This window comes from Ailuropoda melanoleuca, chromosome 11 (genome assembly GCF_002007445.2).
Source record: "Ailuropoda melanoleuca isolate Jingjing chromosome 11, ASM200744v2, whole genome shotgun sequence".
NCBI lineage: Eukaryota > Metazoa > Chordata > Mammalia > Carnivora > Ursidae > Ailuropoda > Ailuropoda melanoleuca.
Window position 1 is genome coordinate 23,837,264 of NC_048228.1, and position 21,703 is coordinate 23,858,966.

Sequence of the window (21,703 nt, forward strand, 5' to 3'; positions counted from 1 at the left end):
TGGCTCAGATGGTCAAGCGTCTGCCTTCGGCTCAGGTCATGATCTCAGGGTCCTGGGGTTGAGTCCCACATCGGGCTGCCTGCTCAGCGGGGGGTCTGCTTCTCCCTCTCCCTCTGCTTGTTGCTCTGCCAGCTTGTCCCCTCTCTCTCTTTCTCAAATGAAAAAAAAAGAACACTAATCCCTTCACGAGGGCTCCACCATCATCATCCAGTCACCTCCTCAAGGTCCCACTCCAAACACCATCACATTGGGATTAGGTTTGAATATGAGAATTTAGGGGGGACACAAACATTTAATGTATAGCAGGGAGTCCTCTTGAAAGGCCACTTTAGATTAGAGGTGACCTCTGAGCTATGACGACAGGAGGAAGAGTGGGACATGGGAAAAGCCAGCTCATTTGTAGGCAAAATTCACCGGTTGAGGTATTTACCAAAACTCTTCTCCCAGAGCTGAGAGGTGTAAGAGAGACAGGGACTCAATACTTTGCCACAATGGTCTCTTGTCGGTTCACCCCTCCCTCAAATAAGGCTGGATTTGGGCGTGGGAAGTCAGAAACCCGAGTCCTGAGAAAACTGCGAATTATCCTCCAGTTTAAAACCATGCTTCTGTTACATTGTGACCCTCTCTCTCTCTCTTTGGAGGTCGGCTCCCTCTTCCATTTCCTAACTTGACGTGTAGTTTAAAAAATTGTTTTGTTTAGCAGTTAAAACAAACAACAAATAACCAGACATGATAGTATTTCAGTTAAAACTAAAAGTTTAATAAAAGCACCAAAAATTATGCTAAAGATGAGGATTAAAAATTAGGTATTAGGAAGATAAATAAAACTAAGTACTATTATTTTTACGCTTCAAATAAATCATAAGGTACAAAATCATAAAACTCCAACATATACAAGGAAAGCATTAACAGTCCTTTCAGTGGCTTACCACATAGAGATGTTTTTAAAGTGCTACAGTCTGAGGCATTATGTTTAAAAGTTTAATGAACATCTGATTTCAACAAAATCTCACAGAACAGGGTTTTTTTGGTTGTTTTTTTTTTCAAGTAAGCTGCAACTAGTTAGGAATGTTGAGGATGTATGCATAAATTAAGGAGTAATAAACTTGCTAATGCCAAATTATTAGTGCACCTCAAAAGCCTATAAAATTCCAGATGAGGAACAAACTGTCCCGCTCAAGGTACAGTGTAACCACACCTGCGTCATCACCAATCTAGACAACAGCCGCTCAATTTGCTCACAATTCCTGGGCCTTAGTTTATTTGTTTTGTTTTTGTTGTTGCTGCTGCTGTTTTTTTAGTTGACAAAAATCCTCAAGGCACCTAGAGATTTGTCTGTACTTCACCCATCGGCACTGAAAACGCCGAGTAGTCTCCCGTGGGATCGGGTGGTGGCAGGAGAGAGCAGCATTCAGACAGAACTCTCCAGTCACAAGGACGGGTAGGTCTGAAATGACAGCGGGACCTTCTGACTAGGTACCTTCACTTCTCTGACGCTCAGCTCTACCAGCTGCAAAATAACATCTTAGTCGAGTTTCTGTAAGAACTGTGTAGGCACACAAGGAAAGCACTAAGTTTGGGGCCAGCAGGAGGAAGGCTCAAACTGCAGGGGGGAATCTTATTATCGTGGTCACTTCTCTCTCAGGAGCGCTACGGGAGAATCCAGGAGCGGGCTGGTCATTCTTCGGAGCATGCGCTCCCTGGGGAAAATACTGGCAGTTGGCAGGATTATTCCTCCTGGTACAGGTCTGCTCACTTAGCATCCTGGCCGCACAGCAGCAAAAGGCCAATAGCTCCCTTGTCATTGTGATAACCAAAGATGCACTTACACATTTCCAAATACCCCCTGAAAGGGGTCAGCGCCTTTTTTGAGAACTGCTCTTCTGAAGGGACCTTTATTAAGGACGGATGTACTTCTCTTAACAAGGCTAAGAATGCCTCTCTGTCTGAGAAGTGCTAAGGTGAGACACACGAAGCCAGTGGAAGAGAGAACAAGAAAGGGATGTTTGGCACAGTCTGAATCCTTCCCTGAGGAATCCCAGTATCAGCATTCCCAAGCTCACTATTCAGGGCTCAGGTCGAAAGGGCGACGGCTCTCCAAGCAACTCAGCAGAGCAACTCTGAGCCATGAAGCCACCTCTTCAGCCAGCCTCCCTGTTCCTGCAGCTGAAACAGAAGGCCGACATGTACATTCAAACAACAGCCTTGAGCCCACGTCTACAAAATGTAAAAAACTAAATCACAAAGGAAAAGATAAAAGTAACAAAACGAGCCTCCCCCCTCCCAAGACTGACGTAGGATCTCTGCAGAGAAAAGCTCTAACTCATCATGGCCGAAACCCACATCTTCTCTGGCAAAGCGCTCAAGTAGGAACCCCACTTTCGTGTTGTCACAGGCCTTAAGCTGGCGGGTCTTCCTTTGGCTTCTGAATTTGTTCTTCAGTACTTAACAGTGTATTGGTGATGTCGGGAAAGACATGCGGCATTTGACCTTCCTTAGCGCTGAGAGAGGGAGAGAAGGCACGTTTTCTGAACCTCGTTTCACACACGGAATGACGGAGGCACTGAGTGATGGGGAGGAATGTTCGCTGCTGGAAGCCACGGGGGATAAAATCCAGATCTCCTGCTTCCCGGCCCAGCCCCCAGGTCACAGACGGGCATTAGTAAAGTGACAGACATGTCCTACTGAGGAACCTTCCAAGAGGCAAGGTCTACCCATGTCTGGTCCTCCTCTCACCTGAGCCTAACCCGGGCGCTGCGTCGTCGCTGGGTGGGTTCTCAGCTGCAGAAGGAAGAAATCTGTCAAGGAGGAAATGTATTTACATTCTCTTCTCAGACTTGTTCTTTATCTCTTTGAAATGATGATACTGAATGGGTGTGGGGCTAGAGTCAGACCGTATCTGCCAGTCAGAAGGGGCTTCTTAGAATCCTCCGGCAAAGCAAACGTGAAACTCTGCATTAGGCTCACAAACATCAGAAATAATTCCATCTTTGCCAGCTGTTCGCCCATACATACCCGCTTCCCTAAAAATGAGATCAGAAGAAAAAGTTGGGATTATCATGCCACGGCTCTTCCTATCTCAAGAAGAGCAATTTTATCTGAAATATCTCAATTAAGTGTTTTAAATGGAGATATAGAGAGCTTTAAAACAAAATGGCTACATATACCTCAGGGCTTCCCAAAGTATATGCTGATCAGAATTTTTATGTACGAAGTTCACATTTTAATTCCTGCTCACGAAAACCTATCCTCATTCTAGACTGTAACTAGAGACCGACACAGGCTTCTCTGTCTCCTCTGTACCTACTTATCTCTTTCCTTCGCTCTTACCTGGAGGATTAAAGAGAGAACGAGTCAGATGAGATCTCTGGAGCATTCCTTTTTTATAGAAAGAATCCTACATGTGCTCATGCAGGTGTCTAAAAGAGGGCCTGGTGAGATTCGAGAACCCAGCCTCTCAGCGACCAGCCCAGCAGAAGGTCACAAGATGCTCTTAACACCAACCATTTCCTGGGACTCAAATAATCACTTGGGCATCTCAGAAAGGGAGATTTCTAGTCATATTTAAGGATTTAAAACCAATTGCTTTCATTTTGTTTTTAAAATCTGAAATGAATATAGTGGGGCTGCATTAACTGGATTATTTACCTCTTCTCTTACGTTTGCTTGCTAAGAAAGAAATGTTTCTAAAGATTTTATTTATTTATTTTAGAGAGAGAGAGAGAGAGAGAGAGCATGAGTTGGGCGGGAGGGGCAGCAGGAGAGGAAGAGAGAGAATCTTAAGCAGGCTCCTCTCTGAGCTCAGAGCCCAAGGCAGGGCTCGATCTCACAACCCTGAGATCGTGATCTGAGCCGAAATCAAGAGTCAGATGTTTAACCGACTGAGCCATCCAGGCTCCCCAAGAAAAAAATATTTTTAAAACAGTATCATGAAATAATAAAAGATTCTTTTAGTTCTACCTCTTTAATTATACCATAAAGAAATAAAAGTTTAACTGACCTATCCCAAAAGGAATAAATGTTTCTTTTTTAATAAGTTGTCCTTGATCATCCAGAAATCGATTAGGGTAGAAATCATCTGGTTTCTCCCAAATGGCTGGGTCTCTGTGTACTGACCACAAGTTGGGTAACACCACCGTGCCTTTAGGAATGGTATATCCTTGGAGCACTAAAACAAACAAACAAAAAAACCCAGTGTCATTCAACACGTTCTTACTAGTAGTTCTCCCTAAACATCACTATCTGAAAAAAAATCTAGTTACATACCTAGCTACTTAATTTGTGGAGACTAAACATTGAGAAGCTGGAAGGTAGGGGCAGACCTTATCAACTGGCATCCTCTCCACAGCTCCCAGGACCTAACCCGAGATAAGGCACAGAAGCTGCTTTAACAGATGTTGAATTAATGAATTAAATCAAACCAGAAAAACATTACAATTAAGAGAAAACCCTGAAACAGAAGTCATAGAACATTCTGGGTAAACTTTCCAAAGAATTACAAATTTTATATTTTAAAAAAATCATAAGAAAATATATTTACAACATGGTAGTGTAAAAAATTTGCACATAAGAGGACCCACATGGTTCAAACTCATGTTGTTCAAGAGTTGGCTGTACTTTATGGTAGTAAATGGTTGATTAAATTATATCTACATATATATTTTATGCATTCATAATAGACCTTTTTCTTAATTTCTTCGATATTTCTAGACTACACAGTTCATCTGTGAGTTTTTTCAAATTGTCACAAATCTCCAAAAATTTTTCCATTATTTTAATTGAAAAAAGCCTGCATATAAGTGGACCCAGAGTTCACACCTGTGTTGTCCAAGGGTCAACAGCACAGGGAAGTCAACACTGGCTCTTAGCAGCTGCCAAGTTCATATGCACTTTAAAAAGTGTCCAAAAGATACTGCACACATAGTTCATCTAATTTGGACCAAAGAAAAGATGAAGTGATCCAATATCATTTATAAGTTATTGCTTCCTACAACTGTCTTATAAGTATATTTAAGCCTGTTATATCAGGGGCTGTCTCTAGAAGAGGTAAGTTCCTTCTTATGAGGGATTTTACATGGAGTCTGGGTGCTTATGTGTCAAGGACATGACAAAATGGACCCATTTCAGTGTGGGTGAGAAGTTGCAACAGGTGCCCTTCGACTCACAAGGGCTCTCCTAATTAATATTGGTGTTTCGGTTGTACAACTGTAAAAGGTGAAGTAGGATAATTCCCAGTTAAAATCCTTAATACCATATTTCCGCGAGCTCTTCTGACCCTCCAAGAAGACTAAGAGGTGCCTTTGTTAATTCTGGCGTCTTTCCTGCCAGTACAGCGGTCTTAAATGGCTGCAGAATTTGCTTGACAGTGCAAGTGCGCATGCTCGGAAGTCTAGCGCGCTCTGTATAAAATGAGCCGGGAGGGACTGCCAGGACCTGAATAACGGACAACCGAAACGTTCCCTGGACATTTGATTATCCACGACGCGATGTTAAACCCTCAGAATGGTCGGCTCGCCGTCCCTTCAACTCCTTTGGATCCAGGGGCTGGGCTCCCCTCAAGGGCACTCAAAGGAGAAAGATCCTGGACTTGCCTGTTTTCTCCGAGGTCATGTGAGGAATGGCAAGTGGCACCACCACCGTCAGCCTCTGCACCTCCATGATGGTGGCTTCTGTGTAGGGCATCCGGGCCTTGTCAGTGAGGGAAGGGACTCTGTCAGCACCAATGACCCTTTCAATTTCTTCCTGAACCTTTTCTATTAAAAAAAAAAAAAAAACAGGAAAGAATAGCAAATAGTCAGCCAGAAGATAAGCCGGGAGAATTGCGACTGCCGTCCTATGCGTACTTGCCATCACAGCATACCCACAACTGCTAAGCTGACAGCTCAGACCGGACCCAGCCTCGGAGAAGTGAAGCACTGGTGTCATATTCCAAGTAGAGGCAGCTGGTCCCAGGGACCTGGTACCATCTTGTGACTTTGAAATAGCAGAACAGATAGATGGGTAAAGGAGAAAGCATTCTGGATTCGGGAGTCCTCTCAGTCATTCTCTCATACGAACAGTGGACTGACTCTCTCAGCTTTTATGTGACAACGTGAGGTAGCCCAGTGTGGCCCCCAATGATCCCTGACTCTCGGTGTTCACATCCTTGTACGGTCCCCTCCCACCCTGTACCACGCTGGTCTGTGTGACCAACAGAATAAAGGAGAAGTGATGGCGTGTCCCTTCTGAGCTTAGGCTATAATAGACACTGTGGCTCCTGTCTCGGTACTCGCTCTCTCTTGGGTCAATCATTTTTGGGGAAGACAGCTGCCAAGTCAGGCGGCCTTATGGAAAAATCCAACTGGTAAGGCCTGCAGCCAACAGTCAAGTGGACAAGCCATCTTAGAAGTGGATCCTTCAGTCCCCGTCAGGTCTGCAGATGGCTGCAGCTCCTGCCAACAGCTTGACAAGTTCATGAGAAATCCTAAGTCAGACGAACCGGGCAAAGCTGCCCTGGGATCCCTACGTGAGATAGTAAACAGTGGTTGCTTTAAGCTGCTAAATTTGGGGATAATTTGTTACTCATCAATAGTTAACTAATGCAGTAAGCATAATCTCATTTATAATAGAAAATGGCCCCTCAGGGACGCCCACACCCCGAACCCCTGGAACCTATGAATATGTTACTTTATGTGGCAAAAAAAGACCTTGCAGGTGATTTGATTAAGAGTCTTGAGGTGGGGAGATGATTCTGGATTTTCTGGGTGTGCACTAATTACATGGGTTTTCAAACTAAAGAACTTTTCCCAGTTTAGCGTCAGAGGGAGACGTGAGTAAAAGAAAATGGTCCGAACAGCTGCAACATCCTTGGCTTTGAAGATAGAGGAAGGGGACCCAGAGCCAAGGAAGCTGGAAATGGATCCTCCCCGAGCCTCCAGAAAGGAATGCCGCCCTGCCGACATTTTGATTTTAGCCCAGGGAGACACGGACCTTTAAGATGACAAATCTGTGTTGATTTAAGTCACTAAGTTTGTGGTGATTTGTTACAGGAGGAATTGAAAAGTAGTACACCATCCTCCTTCGTGGTCTTCTACTGTGAACTGCCAGACACTCACTACCTATCGGTATTGATGTGGTGGAAGGAGCTCTGTGATCTCGGGAAAGTCACATAACTTCTCTGGGTCTCTGGTCTCCATTTTCAAAACAAGATGACTGGGTTCAGAAAATCACTGTAACTCCCGTTAGCTTCAAATTGTCTTTCTTTTCTAAAAGCCTTCCTCTAGCACACATTTCACACAGAGTCAGATTCACCTGCAGAGATTTAAAGCAGGGGCAAGCAAATAGGACATTAGTCCCACCGTCTAGAAGCTTGGGAGTTTCGCTGTTAACACCTTCCCAGTTCTCTATGGGATTCAAGTATTTCCACTTTGTTTTTGGGCCTGAAGACACTGCTTCGTGTTAGGAGACACAGGATCGCCCAAGATGCTGGTACTGACTTAAATAACCTGGCTTTGCTTGGATAAAGGAAACATTGGTTAATTACCTTGTATGTCGGGGTTCAGTGACATATACAGAAGGCACCAAAGCAAGGAGTTAGTTGTGGTATCAGTCCCAGCAATGAAGAGATCACCAATGATATAAAATAAGTAATCTTCATTAAAGCTACTATTGCTATTATTTTTTCTCTCCTCCTCCACGTGGAGAAGGTACATGTCTATGAAGTCCTGAGGGTTCTCGACATCCAGAGACTCTCGATGGTCTTTGATGATTTTTTTAAGGAAAGTGGTAATATCCTTTTCGATTTGTCTTAATTCCTTAAATGGTCCAAAAGGAAGATAATAAAGCCAGGAGCATATGTTAACCAGGAGGAGCTGGGTGTTCAGACAGATTTCCAATGCTCGTGACATAAGATTGAGCATTTTCTTAAACTCACTATTGGTGTAATCAAAGCGCTGGCCAAAGCACAGGGAGCAAATGATGTTAGAGACGGCATTGTTGACAATGGGGAAAGGGTCGAAGGGGTTTTCTCCATGCTTCTGCATTTCCTCTTTCACATATTTAAACTCCTCAATAATCTTGGGCTCCAAGCTCAGCTTTCCCAAGCCAAAATGACGAAGAGTTGAATGAGAGAACTTCCTCTGTTGTCTCCAGACTGGACCATAATGTGCAAATACAATCCCTGGAAAAGGACAGCGAGAAAAGAAGGTGAGGGAGAGCAATGCCCGATCCTACTGAGCAGGACCCACGACGAGGCGTGCTCTGTGTTTGTCAACTCCCTTGTGCAAAATTCAGCTACAGGTAGAGATCACCAGCCAAGAAGAGTGATGAGCAAGGCTGAATTATCAAGATAGTATATGTTACTAATAACAAAAATCCTATCTGATAAAGCTTATTATGATAGGTAGGAACTCCTGGTGAAATGAAAAGCAATGAATTTCAATTTCTAGAGTCAGTGTAAATTTCCAAATCTTAGGCTTTGTAAGAATAAATCCAGGCTTAAAAAATGCTTCAGGCTGGATATCCCCATATTCTCAGCATTCTGAATAGGAGGAGGGCAGGACATGATCAGACTGTGCTGACCATTAAGATCCCAGCTTCTGGCATTATTCTGGGGATACAGGAGGAGCTTGTTAAATATTAACTGAATAAATCAACAGCCCAATTGGATTAAAGCTCTGGCTACTAGTTTGGAACCGAATAACTGGCAGGTACTCTAAAATGTCTGTTGCTGGCAACAGCCCTAATTTAAAAACATCTTCACAGCTCTACCTTATTTGATTCTCACTTATGTTATACATCTTCCACTACCAAAACCCAATAGAGCTGTTCCCTGATGTATCAAATTGTTTTCAAACATTCCTTGTTTCCCATCACCTATTTCACCCCCTTATTTTCCATGGCGCCCTTTATTGTTCCAGCCAGTTCTCCTTCCCCATTTTTAATTGACTTCATTTCTGCCACTTTTGAGGACATGCTTCACATAGCTAACAAGTATTTCTGAATGCCGACTGTGTGCCTGGCACTGAGATGGGGTACATACAGACCCTTCTCTGTGGTTAAACCTCACAATCTTTAATACCTCCATAAAATGCCCTTCAAAATAGACAACCATGTGGTCAAAAGAATCAGACAAGCTATCAGTTTAGCTTTTCTCCTTGGGCTCTGCCACATATCTGCTCAAATCCACAGCAGGTGCCTTTCCAGATCTTCTGTTCAGGTGTTTGGTGACTTCTGTGTGGCATTATTTAGGAATTTTCTTAGACTCTCCTGTGTTGAACTCATTTCCCGGATTCTATTTCTTCCTCCTTATTTCCTTCCCTGATTTTGCTACAGCAAAAGTGCATGGGAGGCAAATTTCTAAAGATTTTTTAGAAAATATATTTATTCTACCTTTTCTATTTCCTCAGAATTTTGAAGACATTGCTAAGAGTGGATTGATGAGTCATAAAATATGCACATCTCCAATGTACAGAACACTTGCCAAGTTACGCTATGAAGCACTTAAAGCACATCGTTTTAATTACTGTTACTTTTTCAGATATAAATAAACTTCATAGTAAGTCTTAACATCTAATAGGGAAGTCCCCCCCTCCTTGTTCTCTTTCAAAAACATTTTTTATTATTATTCTTGGCTCCTCACTCTTTTGTAAAACTTTAAAGTCGGCTTGTCAAGTTCTATTTAAAAAAAACTTTTGGGTTTTTCACTGGAATTGCATTTAATTTATAGATTTGAAAACTGCCTTCTTTCTGAGAATTGAACCTGCTTGCAATGCAAGAATAAATCCAGTTTTGGTTATAGTGCTTTTATGGTCTTAATGTTGGATTTGGTTTCCTAATATATTTTTTAAAGATTTGTTTATTTATTTTAGAGAGAGAGCCCAAGTGGTAAGAGCAGAGGTAGAGGGAGAGAGAATCCAAAGCAGACTCCGCGCTGAGCGTGGAACCTGACACAGGGCTCCATCGCACAACCTTGAGATCACAACCTGAGCTAAAACCAAGAGTCAGACACTTAACTGACTGTGCCACCCAGGCACCCCCCCCCAGTGTTTTTTTAAATTCATACTCACAAATGAAAATGGCCAATAAATTTCCACTCTCATAATACACTTGTCTGAATATACTGACCTCCTAAAATGAGCCAGGGTATATTCTTTCTCTCTGGAAGAATTTGTCTAAAATTATAATGGTATGTTCCTTTTTTTCTTTTATGCTTTTATTTTTTTCCAGATATATACAGTTGGTCATCTAACTCACTAGTTTTCAGACCTTTATCCTAATAAATAACTTTAAGACTCTATTTTTGCCTCTGAGTACCACATGAGTTATAGTCCACAGGTATTGTTTGCATGTATTTTCATTATAATCTTATTTAAAATTTTTTGTTATGATTTTTTTGCTACCTAAATTGTCTTATACTGATTTTTGACACTAATGAGGTTTGCTTTTTAGCCTAGTATGTGATCAACTTTAATAAAATTTCCAATAAAATTGAGAAGAATTTTTGTTTAAATCAATTGTTGGATACAGGGTTCTCTATATGTCCTATAGGAAAAGCCTGGTAAATGTTGGAATCAAATCTTTTGTATCCTTAGCAAATTTTTATCTTCCTGCTCTCTCAATTATTCAAATACTTATGTTAAACTATTTTGGTATATGGTACATTAATCAACTACTCTTTGCAGTTCTGCAAGTTTTGCTACATTATATTGCGATATAGCTATTTATATCTATGTATCTTTGTTCCTAGGTACATATGTATTGTTAGGTACATGCAAGTTTAAAATTATTATATCTTCCTGGGGCGCCTGGGTGGCACAGCGGTTAAGTGTCTGCCTTCGGCTCAGGGTGTGATCCCGGCATTGTGGGATCGAGCCCCACATCAGGCTCTTCCGCTATGAGCCTGCTTCTTCCTCTCCCATTCCCCCTGCTTGTGTTCCCTCTCTCGCTGGCTGTCTCTATCTCTGTCAAATAAATAAATAAAATCTTTAAAAAAAATTATTATATCTTCCTGGCTTAATAAAAAGCTTCCTTTTATCATCATTTAATTCACTACTTCTCAACAATGAAGTTTGACTTAAAGTATACATTGTCAAAAAGACATCAGCTTTTCTTTTTAAAGTATTATCTCGGTATAACATTTTCCTTTTATTTTGAATTTTAATGTACCCTTATGTATGTCTCTTTTTCACAGGAGGGTATATCTCTTTCAAAATAACATACATTTGGGGACACCTGGTTGGCTCAGCCAGTTTCAGCTTGGTTTTGGCTCAGGTTGTGATCTCATGGGTCATTGAGATCAGCAGGGTCAGACTCCATGCTCAGTGGGAATCTGCCTGGGAATTCTCTCCTGCTCTTTCCCCTGCGCACACGCTCATGCGTGTTCTCTTTCTCTCTCAAATAAATAAATCTTCTTATAAATTAATTAACATACATTTGATTTTTAAAAAATCCATTCTAACAACAACAAAAAAAAATCCATTCTAGCAATCTTTTAGCCAGTCAATTTTTTCCATTTACATTTAATATAATTACTAATTTATTTCTATTATTTTGAACTTAGTCCTACTGCATCTATTCTTTTTTCCCTTTCCTTTCTCACCTTTTTTTGCATTAGAGAAACAGAGTGAATCCTCACCCTTAAATTTTTAACACATTTATTTAAAGTCTAGATTAACAATCAGCAAACTTCAGCCCATAGGTCAAATTCAGCTGCTGCCTTTTTTTATATGGCCAGTCAGCAAAGATTAGTTTTAGTAGTTTTAAATGGTTGGAAAAAATCAAAACAATATGTCATAATATACAAAAACCATGAAATTCAAATTTCAGGGTTTATAAATAAAGGTTACTAGAACACAGCCAGTTAATGAGCCACTGTAATTTATTTGCATATAGTATGTGACTGCTTTTGCACTAAAATGGCAGGGCTAGTTGCAGCAGGGATTGGAGGTAGGAGAGAACATTTTCTTTACCAGGGTCCAAGCCAAGAAAGACAAATTTCCTTCTTTTCTTTTGCTAGTGGCCAGGTTTGCTGGGTGTTCTCTGTCGAATTCAATCTTTCACTCCAAGTGAAGCTCTTCAAGAGTCCTCTCTTTACCTAGAGGCGACTTTTCATCTTGTGTGATACAAGGTCGTATCTCTCTGCCCTCACTCCACCCACTCCACATCCTTGTCCAAGAGGTCACTAAAACCCAAGACTGTCCAAAGCATCTAATTTCTGTTTTCTGAGGGAGTGGTTGTGGTGATAAGAAACTGGTCTAACTATATTTTATATGCGTTTCAAACTCAGTGGCTCATCCCTGTCTCCTGTAATCACTGGTACCTCCAATTCCTGAGACTTTCTGGGGTTCCACAGGGTAAACTGTCTCACACTCCACTAGTACACCCCCTCCCCCTTGTAGACACTTGAGAGTGGTCATCCTCCACTCCATGAAGTCATTTTCCAATCCTAGGTCTACTTTTTCTCTTCAAATGTTGTGGCACAGGATTGTAGATTCATTTCACCATGGATGGAGCGTGTGCTTCTGTTAAAAGTCCCTTTGGTTTGGTGTGTGATTATCAAGACAAAGAAGAAATGGAAACGTCTTCACCATTCCTGAAACGAGAACTCTCCCTTTATTCAATAAAGCCCCATAAACCATTTCCTAGACAACCACAGCTTAGCCACTCCTACTGCATTTAACCATGGCCATGTCTTGCAGCATTCAGCATTCAGACATAAGTGTTGTTGGGCCCCCTTCTTTTTCCTAACTTCAGGATTTGATACTAATTTTAACTGCCATCTAATTTAAGATATCACAAATGATATCTCTGCTTTGTCCTATTTCTCAAGAAACTTTTTCTTTTATTAGGTCCTCAGTCTGTATTATCTACTCACCATCTTTCAAACTATGCACTCGTATTTTAGACATATTTTATCTAGTAAAATGCCTCTTTCCTAACAGTTTTTCCAATATTTATTTAGAGTCCCCTGTGTGCCAGTTACTAAGGGCATATAGATTAAAAAGACACAATCCCTCTTTTTAAGATGTTAGTCTTTTGAGGAACTAGATCAACCAACAATCCATATACACTGTTGCATGCTGGACTGTATTGAAGTTGCATGTTGTATTGAATGCTGTATGTTGGATTGGAATGGAGTTGCAGACTTGGAATACATGCTATTGAATGCGGCATTGTTGGGATGTGTTTTATTGAATGTGTGATGTTGGACTGTACTGGAGTTGTATAGTAGGAGTGCACAGTATTGAATGTGAGATGTTGGACTGTATTGAATGTTGCACTTTTAGGATGTATTGATTGAACTGTAATGCAGACGAAGGAGCACCATGTCAGCTGAGGGAAGGTAGCACTTCTCCGAAGAGAGGGCATATGAGCGGATGTTGCATTTGTAAATAAAGATGTGTATGAAGGCATATTTTAGAAAAATAAATAACTTGAGCAAAGTTAAAGGGGATGTTTCAAGAAGAGCTAAATTACCTTTAGAGGGAACTCAGTTTTAGATAAGGCAAGGAGATGGAGAGAACCTTCTCAGAAGTGGCTAATAGTTGAGGTTCGGGACATCTGACAACAAGTGGACAGGTAGGAAGTCCAAGACAAAAGATGTGACCAAAGAGACCATGCCCGAGAATGGTAGGATGAGAGGCATGGACAGCATTAATGGCCTCATGGTTCCAAACTTTACAAAACACTCGTATTTTGGAGTCAGAATGACTTAAGGTCTTAGGAATGTCTTAGAGAGGTTCAGCTGTTGACCTCTCCATTCATAGCCCTGAAAAGCAATGGTATTCATGGATATATATAAGGGCTTCATTTCTAGGAAGGTAATAACACTAAAACATAAAAATGGCTCCAAAGCAAAAATCAGGACTCTTTTTGTTGGGAATGACAAAAATATATCCTTAAGTAGGTTGGGCAGAAAGGCCAGTTAGGCTGTGGAACCAAAAACAGGAAGAGCTGGGTGTTATCAGCTCAGAGAAGACTAAACACCACACAACTCTTTCTCCCTGCATCTGTTTTTCACTACTTTCTGCCTGGCTTCATTTTTTCCTACTGCAAACCAGCTTTTCCAAGCATCAGGAGCTATCTTGGGATCCCTAATCTCCTGTTTTCCCCTGAGAGAGAAAAGGCCAGATCCAAGTTGAAAAATGCTGGAGTAGGATACAATGCTTCAGTCAGGTGTCCTATGATGATACCAGTTTAGAACACTTTAAGTTTATTTTGTGACTTGAGACTTCCAGACTATGCCGTGAATATAAATTTTTTAGTTCTGTGCCCAGCTTACAGACTACCCACTGGTACAGAGAGGTAAGATATTCTGATCAAGTCATCTTTGATCAGGGTCTATCCCTTGACCAGTCACTGTGGCCAGAGAAGGGAGTTCATATAAAGATAGGGTATCTCATGTTCCAACCACAGTTAGTGGGTACAAACGGGTGGTGAGGACAAAGAGTTCCTCAAAGGGGAGTGCTTATCAGAGGAACAGGTGGTAGACAGTTGAAACAAAAATCCACTTCAAACCAAAGGCAGGATAGGCTAAATTGACTGTGATACATTCTCACAAAGGAATGTTATACAGCTCTTATGATCTTTGCAGGAGAATATTAAATAATAGGGAAACATACTCAGAAAATTTAAGTGATATGGGGCGCCTGGGTGGCACAGCGGTTGAGCGTCTGCCTTCGGCTCAGGACGTGATCCCGGCGTTATGGGATCGAGCCCCACATCAGGCTCTTCCACTATGAGCCTGCTTCTTCCTCTCCCACTCCCCCTGCTTGTGTTCCCTCTCTCGCTGGCTGTCTCTATCTCTGTCGAATAAATAAATAAAATCTTTAAAAAAAAAAAAGAAAATTTAAGTGATAAAAACAATTTTAAAGAGTGTGAATATGATTTCATTTGACAGAAGCAAATACACTTTTTAAAAATACATGTACAAAGTGATAAGCACTGGGTGTTACACACAACTGATGAATTATCGAACACCACACGTGAAACTAATGATGTACTATATGTTGGCTAATTGAATCTACGTTTTTAAAAAAGGGGAAAAAATACATGTACAAATAGAAAAAATACTGGAAGGTTGCCACAGGCTGAATGTTTGTGTCCCCCTCCAAATTCATATGTTAAATCCTAATGTCCAACGTGATGGTATCTGAAGTGAGGTCTTTGGGAGGTGATTTAGGTCACAAAGGTGGAACCCTCTCACGAATGAGATCAGTATCCTTATAAAAATCTCCCTTGCCCCCCCCCCACCATGTGAGGTTACACATGGCCATCTGGGAACTAGGAAGTGGGCCCCCACCAGACACCGAGTCCGCTGGGGCCTTGATCTTGCATTTCCCAGCCTCCAGAACCATAAGAAACAAATTCTGTTGTTTATAAGCCACCGAGGCTATGGTACTCTGTTAAAACAGGTCCAATCGCCTGAGACAAAGGCAATACATAAAAATGTCGGTAATGGCTATCTCAAAACGACAGGGATCACAGATGATTTTCAATTCTTTTTGGAAAGAATGGAAAGGAATTCTTCTTTTCCTTTTCCATGTTTTAATGTTTTATAGTAATAAACATACGCTAAGGTAAAAATACTTAAATTACATTAAATCTGATGCAATTTACATTTACCACACATACGTTTTTTTCCTCCTGAAGCAGAGAAGGTGCTATCCATCCACTGATTATATTCGTCCTTTCTTTCCCTGGGGTCATAGAAGTGTTCCTCTTAGTGGGAATTCAGGCCGTCTTGATATGAGTACGTAAGAATTTCAAATACCTATTTTACTGAACTTACTACAAAATATGGTTATCCTGCTTTCCTCATTCATTTTTAAATTCCCCAGATGAACTTTCATTTTCTTCCTTCATTTCCTAATTTCATTTTGCATCACGTTCCCCTTTCAAGTAGGGAACACTGACTGGTCTATACCCTGCTTTTAAACTTCTTCCAAATTTCCTTTTACTTTCCATTTTTATGGCTCTACAGCTTGCTTTCACTTTTGTTCGAAGCCTCTAGCAATCTTTTAAAATTAGAAAGGATCTAATTTCTATCAACAAGGAAATAGATAAATCAACAAACAAAAACTGGAAGTAGAAAGATACATTAGAGGCGCCTGGGTGGCTCAGTCAGCTGAGCATCCAACTCCTGACTTCAGCTGAGGTCATGATCTCAGGGTTGTGAGATCGAGCCCCCGCACAGGGCTCCATGCTGTTCGTGGAGCCTGTTTAAGATTCTTCCCCTCTCCCCCCTACCCCCATCTCACGTGCACTCTCTCAAATAAACAAACAAATAAATAACATATGTCAGTTTTTAAAAAACATACCAAATGAAGCTATGTATTGTTTATGAATCTGAAGCAAATCTGAATGGTAGATAAATGAATTTACATTCTTCTCTGAACTTCATACTTGAAATATTTTATAATAAAAATGTGATGTGCACAAACCGTTTAGAAGAAATAGACCACACTTAGAGTAAAGCACTCTTTTGGTAGCCTTGGCTCTGACTTTGTAACTTTGTTTTCTATTCCTGCTCGGGAAAAGAACGAGATAGATTCATGAGTAGGATGACATGGCTAATGTGAAATATCTTAATGGTCTATCTAGTTCACTACAGCTTTTTGGGCTTAAAAAAACCCATCAACTTGTCTAAGCATGATGCTTTGAAAAATTCAAATATAATAAATAAAATAAACAACCTCCCACATTCTAGAACTTTTTGGCAATGTGTTGTCAACTATTTCAAGCCTGCCTGTGCACATTACTGTTTACGAAACATTCACTTCTCTGCTAGTCTCGCCAACTTAGGCAGCAACATTCTCCAAAAATATCTTGTAATAAATAATGTTACTGACCTCTAATTCCTGAGACCATTTCCCTTTCTCCTATACTCTGCACATCTCTTTCCTAGGCAACTTCACATTTTACAACAGTAGCCGGAGGTAGCTGGGGCACTCCCCAAATCCTGCTGAGCTGAGCAGCTCAGCCTTTAGCCCCCATGGCTTTTCTTCTTCAGGCTGGTAACTGCAGGCTACCCATTTCTCAATCTATAAAGTCTGCTCAGAATTTGTCTGGTCCTTCACCCTTTGAGGGACATCTTGAAATAAACTCACATTCTCCCCCTTTTATTCTTCACCCTAGAAAAAGTTCCATTACAAAAATTCCTCAGTTATCTACATTTTCCTATTCAGATGATCTGTTCTCTACTCTAAATTAACCCCACAGCATTTCCTTTGTGGCCTATGGTTCTTCCTTCACCTTCTCTTGTCAATCACCTTCACCAGACACAGTATTTTTCTCAATTCATAGCACATGACCCAACACACATCCATTAGACCATCTGAGCAGTATCACCTAAAAAATCCTAATGGTTTCTTGGGGGAATGGATGTTTTGGGATGCTGAAACACCAAGTTACCCCAGGTACCCAGTCCTTTCCTACATAAAGGATCTAATAATAAGTTGTGACCCAACTAATACTTAGAAACTGTTTATTACAGATTTTTGAGCAAACCATAAACCCACCAAGGACCACAAAGAAGAAAATCTAACTCATACCTTAAAAAAAAAATCCAGAGGAAACGATAGACATGCAAAAAAAATTACAATGTAATGTGGTAAGTGCATCAGACAAGCAAAAAAAAATTTACAATATAATGTAGTAAGTACATCAACAGACGCTTGTATGCACATATTCTCTCATTTCTTGATTACCTACTTGTACCGATAAGTGGCGAAACAGTGGTTCACAAGATGAACCAAATCTCTGCCCTCACAGAGTTTATATTCCATTGATAGGTGGAGCTGGTTGTAGCCTAAGTATTTTCAAGGCGTTTAATGAGTGAAATATGAATGAGATAAAATAAGTTGTGATACTGGGCAGTGTCTAAAATAGGACTGAAAGGTGACAATTGGCCTGAGAGAGGATAAGGAGTCAGTCAAGTGAAAAGTTATTCCATGTCAAAGGACAACAAACCAAGCAGACTGAAACAGTCACAAGCTTGGCAGGAATCTGCTTAATTTTTCTAGAGCAGGTTGAAATGAACAAGTAAAGGCAGGATGAAAAGAGCTAAAGTCAGAAAGGCAGGCAGGGGCCAGGTCCTTCGGAGCGCAGGAGGTCAAGGACACAGAGGCAGCTGGTTTCAGCTGGGGAGCAACATAGCTTGATTCACGGTTTTTAAAAAGAGATCCCTTTGGCTGCTGTCTGCAAAAAAACTGGAGTGGAAGCAAGCAGGCTAGTTAAGAGTATTCAACTATCAGATGAAAAATGATGGTACTGATTGAGGTGTTGACAATGGAGATGGAAAGAAGTGGATGGATGCAGAACTGTATCTGCAGGAGGAAGGGAGGAGATGTGCTGACTGACCGGCAGGGGGTGGGTGGGGAGGAGAGTTTAAAATGAAACAGTGGTATCATGGAGAAAACGTAGCTCACCTCTCCCTGGTGGTGTAGAGAGCCTGTCAGGGAACACATTCTCAACGAGGTGACAGACAAGCAGGTATGAAGAAATGGAAAATAACAAGTGTGGGTGAAGATGTGGACAGATTGGAACCTTGTTCATTGCCACCAGAGAATGTAAAATGGCGCACCCACCATGGAAAACAGTAAGACAGTTACTCAAAAAATTAAATATAGAATTGCCACATGATCAAGCAATTCTATTTCTGGGTTTCTACCCAAAAGAATTGAAAGGAGGGACTCACATGGATGTGTGCCAAGTTCCTAGCAGCATTTTTCACAATACCTAAACGGCAGAAGTCCCCAAGTTCCATCAGCAGACAAAAGGATAAACAAAATGTGTTATAGACATTTAATGGAATAGTATTCAGACTTAACAAGGGAGGCAATTTTCACACAAGCTACAACATGGAAGAACCTTATAACATGATGCTAAGTGAAATATGTCAGTCACAAAAGGACAAATATGGGATGATACCACTTATATCAAGTACCTAGTATAGTCACATTTGTAGAGGCAGAAAATAGAAGAGTGGTTGCCAGGGGCTAGAGAGGAAGGAAGGGTTTTTTTTTGTTTTTTTTGTTTTTTTTGTTTTTAATTTTAAGTAATCCCTATCCCCAACGTGGGGCTTGAACTCATGACCCCAAGATCAAGAGTTGAATGCTCAACCAACTGAGCCAGCCATGTGCCCCAAGGAAGGAGCTTTTTTAATGTTTGTTTAATGGTTATGATGTTTCAGTTTTCCAAGATAAAAAGTGTTCTGCAGATAGTCGTAATGGTTTCACAACAATGTGAATGACTTAATGTCACTGAACTTAAAAATGGTTAAGATGGCAAATCTTATGATGTGTATCTCACTACAATTTTTTTTTTTTTTTATAAAAAGGGAGAGAAAAGCAAAGCAAAGCAAACAGGAGTTCTCTAGCCAGCCATGAGATGGGAAGAAAAGCAGCAGTGATGTGTGAAGGCATGGAAATGGTGTATTATGGCTGGTGACATTTGTTTTTCAGGGGGACATTAAAACATTTTGATCATTACTATTCATTTAAAATCATGATCCAAACTCTGGCTTAATCAGACTCTAAAAAGCCTGGATCTCTTTATGCCGCATTCCACATTCTCCTAAACGTCAGTCTAGGGGTGAAGACCCACATCCAGTTACTAAATAACGGAGCCCCAGTTTTGTTAAGTGCAGTAAAGGAAAAGCAATCGTGCGTAGAGAAATTGGTTCCAAAAGGGAGCCTAAATTGGAGAGGAAGTGAGAAAAAGTTTCTGGAGGGAAAGACATTTAGATTTAACACCTGATTGATTAAAGGCAATTAAATTAACATCTGACTCAGTCAGTAAAACAAAGGGTAAGCCTGATAAACAAGGGGGGGTGGAGTTAAGGAAAGGGTAAATATGATCTTTTATTGCAGATGATAATATGTTTCCCAACCTTCAAAACTGCCCAACTTGGATTTCCAGAAGCTGAAATCAGAGGCTACAAACCCAGTAAATGAGGTTTGCTAGTAGGCTTCTAAAGTGTTTTCTGGACCTTATATCTTATGGAAAATATCTTTTTAAACTCTCACTCAGAACTCAGAAGGTGTAAAGAATATCCCTGCCTCCTTCTAACAAGGCCAAAGTTTCCCCTGGGGACACAGCGTTGAGAATGAGGCCTTATTCTGGGAAGGACAGAATATCCCTGGAAAGGTAGAGTCTGGCTTTTGCACATTGCTTCCCCCCCCCCCCCCCCCCCCCNCCCCCGCACCCCTGTCCCCATTACCCTTCCTCAACTTTCTGGTGGGTTTCCTACTTCTGATCTTGGACTATGAAGGAGTGACCCATCCAGCAGCTGGAGGCGATCTTAAAGGCACCGTTAAAGGGACGCGTCGCCGTCGCCCTCCCTTTTCGGGGCTGGATGCAGGTGGCTAGGTGCGCGGGCTGGAAAGGGCGCAGGAACCTCAGCCCCGCGCACCGGGAGCCCCGGGCGCCGCATTGCGCGTCCACGCGGCCCGCGACCCCCAAGGCTCCGGCTCACCCTTCTCCTTGGTTACGAGGGAAACGAGCGGCACCCGCGGGCGGTCGCTAAAGATCTCGGCCTGCTGCACCAGCGCCTCGCGCACGCTGTGGAAGTCGCTGAGGACCACCACCAGGTAGTGGCCGATGAAGAAGCTGAAGACGTTGCCGTACACGCGAGCCAGGTCGGCCAGGAGCAGCTGCGGGCCCAGGGCCGAGGGCTCCATCCCTGCGGCCCTCGCCCGGCGGTGCAGCCAGCTCTTCCGTCGGAGGAACGGAGGCAGCAGCACGAAGCCGAAGTTGCCCACCACGGGCCAGGGCGTGGGGCCGGGGGGGATGCCCCGCGCCCGGTGCCGCCACAGCCAGCTCCAGCCGAGCAGCGCCGCGAGGCTGAGCAGCAACAGCGCGCCGCCCGTGGGGTCCAGCCGCAGCAGCTCTGGAGGCGCGTGCAGCAGGCGCAGAGGCCAGGGCGAGCCCTCGGCGGGGGGCTGTGGCAGCCCGGGCGAGGCCATGGCCTGGGCGCCCGCGTCCGCAGCCTCGGCCTCCTCCCGCCGAGCCCTGGAGACCGCGAGCTGCCAGCGGCGCGGCTCACTGCGCCGCAAGGAGGGGGGCGGGGAGAAGAGCGGCGGAGGGCGCCCCGGATTGGCTGCGCCCACCGCATGCTCCCCCCGCCTCCAATCAGCTGCGCCCGAGCGGAAACGGGGACGCGCTCGCACCGAGGCAGCAGCGGTCCTCTGGCAGGCGGGGCGCGCGGTCTGAAAGTTTGACCCCGAAGTCCTGTTGCGCCTCTCCTCGGGGTTGGGCAAGGCGGTTGTTGCCCCTGACACAAACATGCTTGCATTCTGATTGGGTGTCGATTTCCTCGTGTTCCCCGTGTGTCATTTTAGTGTATAAACCGTGCCTGATGAACAGGCCGCCGACATGACTCGGCCTCAGCACCAGCACCTCTACCCTAAGGGTCCCCGCCCTCACCTCGGTAGCAAAGACAAGGGGTTGCTGCTTTATCTAAACCGGGATTCAGAGGAAGAAGGCACAGTTTCCTCCGCTCAGAGACAGGAGGACGATGGGAAAGCAACGTGCAGAATTTGCAGGTGCAGGAGGCTGACGCTGCGGGAGGGGTGGGGGGGTGAGGTGGGGGAGTAAAGCTCTCAGAGCTAGCCTCTGGCAGGAAAACTCTATTCGGAGAGTGAAAGCTCAGCGTTTATTTCAGCATGTAGCCTGGGTAAAGCACCAAGACGAATCCAGGAATAGATAAAGAAGAATAGACTTG

General features: G+C 42.7%; 1 protein-coding gene across 2 annotated transcripts; it reads right to left on the reverse strand.

Moving 5' to 3' along the window:
• Positions 1 to 738: 738 nt before the first annotated feature.
• LOC100467730 (cytochrome P450 2U1) lies at positions 739 to 21,047 on the reverse strand. 2 transcript variants are annotated; one of them, XM_019797185.2, is made up of 5 exons: positions 20,456 to 21,043; positions 7,523 to 8,158; positions 5,592 to 5,753; positions 4,001 to 4,168; positions 739 to 3,023 (listed from the first exon to the last, which is right to left on the reverse strand). In XM_019797185.2, exons 1-5 carry the CDS (start codon positions 20,943 to 20,945, stop codon positions 2,845 to 2,847), a joined length of 1,635 nt encoding a protein of 544 aa, XP_019652744.2. In that variant the 5' UTR covers positions 20,946 to 21,043; the 3' UTR covers positions 739 to 2,844. The 2 variants fall into 2 exon arrangements, 1 of the variants encoding a protein (XP_019652744.2); XR_004628745.1 differs by lacking the exon at positions 739 to 3,023 and adding an exon at positions 4,267 to 4,358 and having other exon boundaries at positions 4,037 to 4,168; positions 20,456 to 21,047.
• Between the last annotated feature and the right edge of the window lie 656 nt (positions 21,048 to 21,703).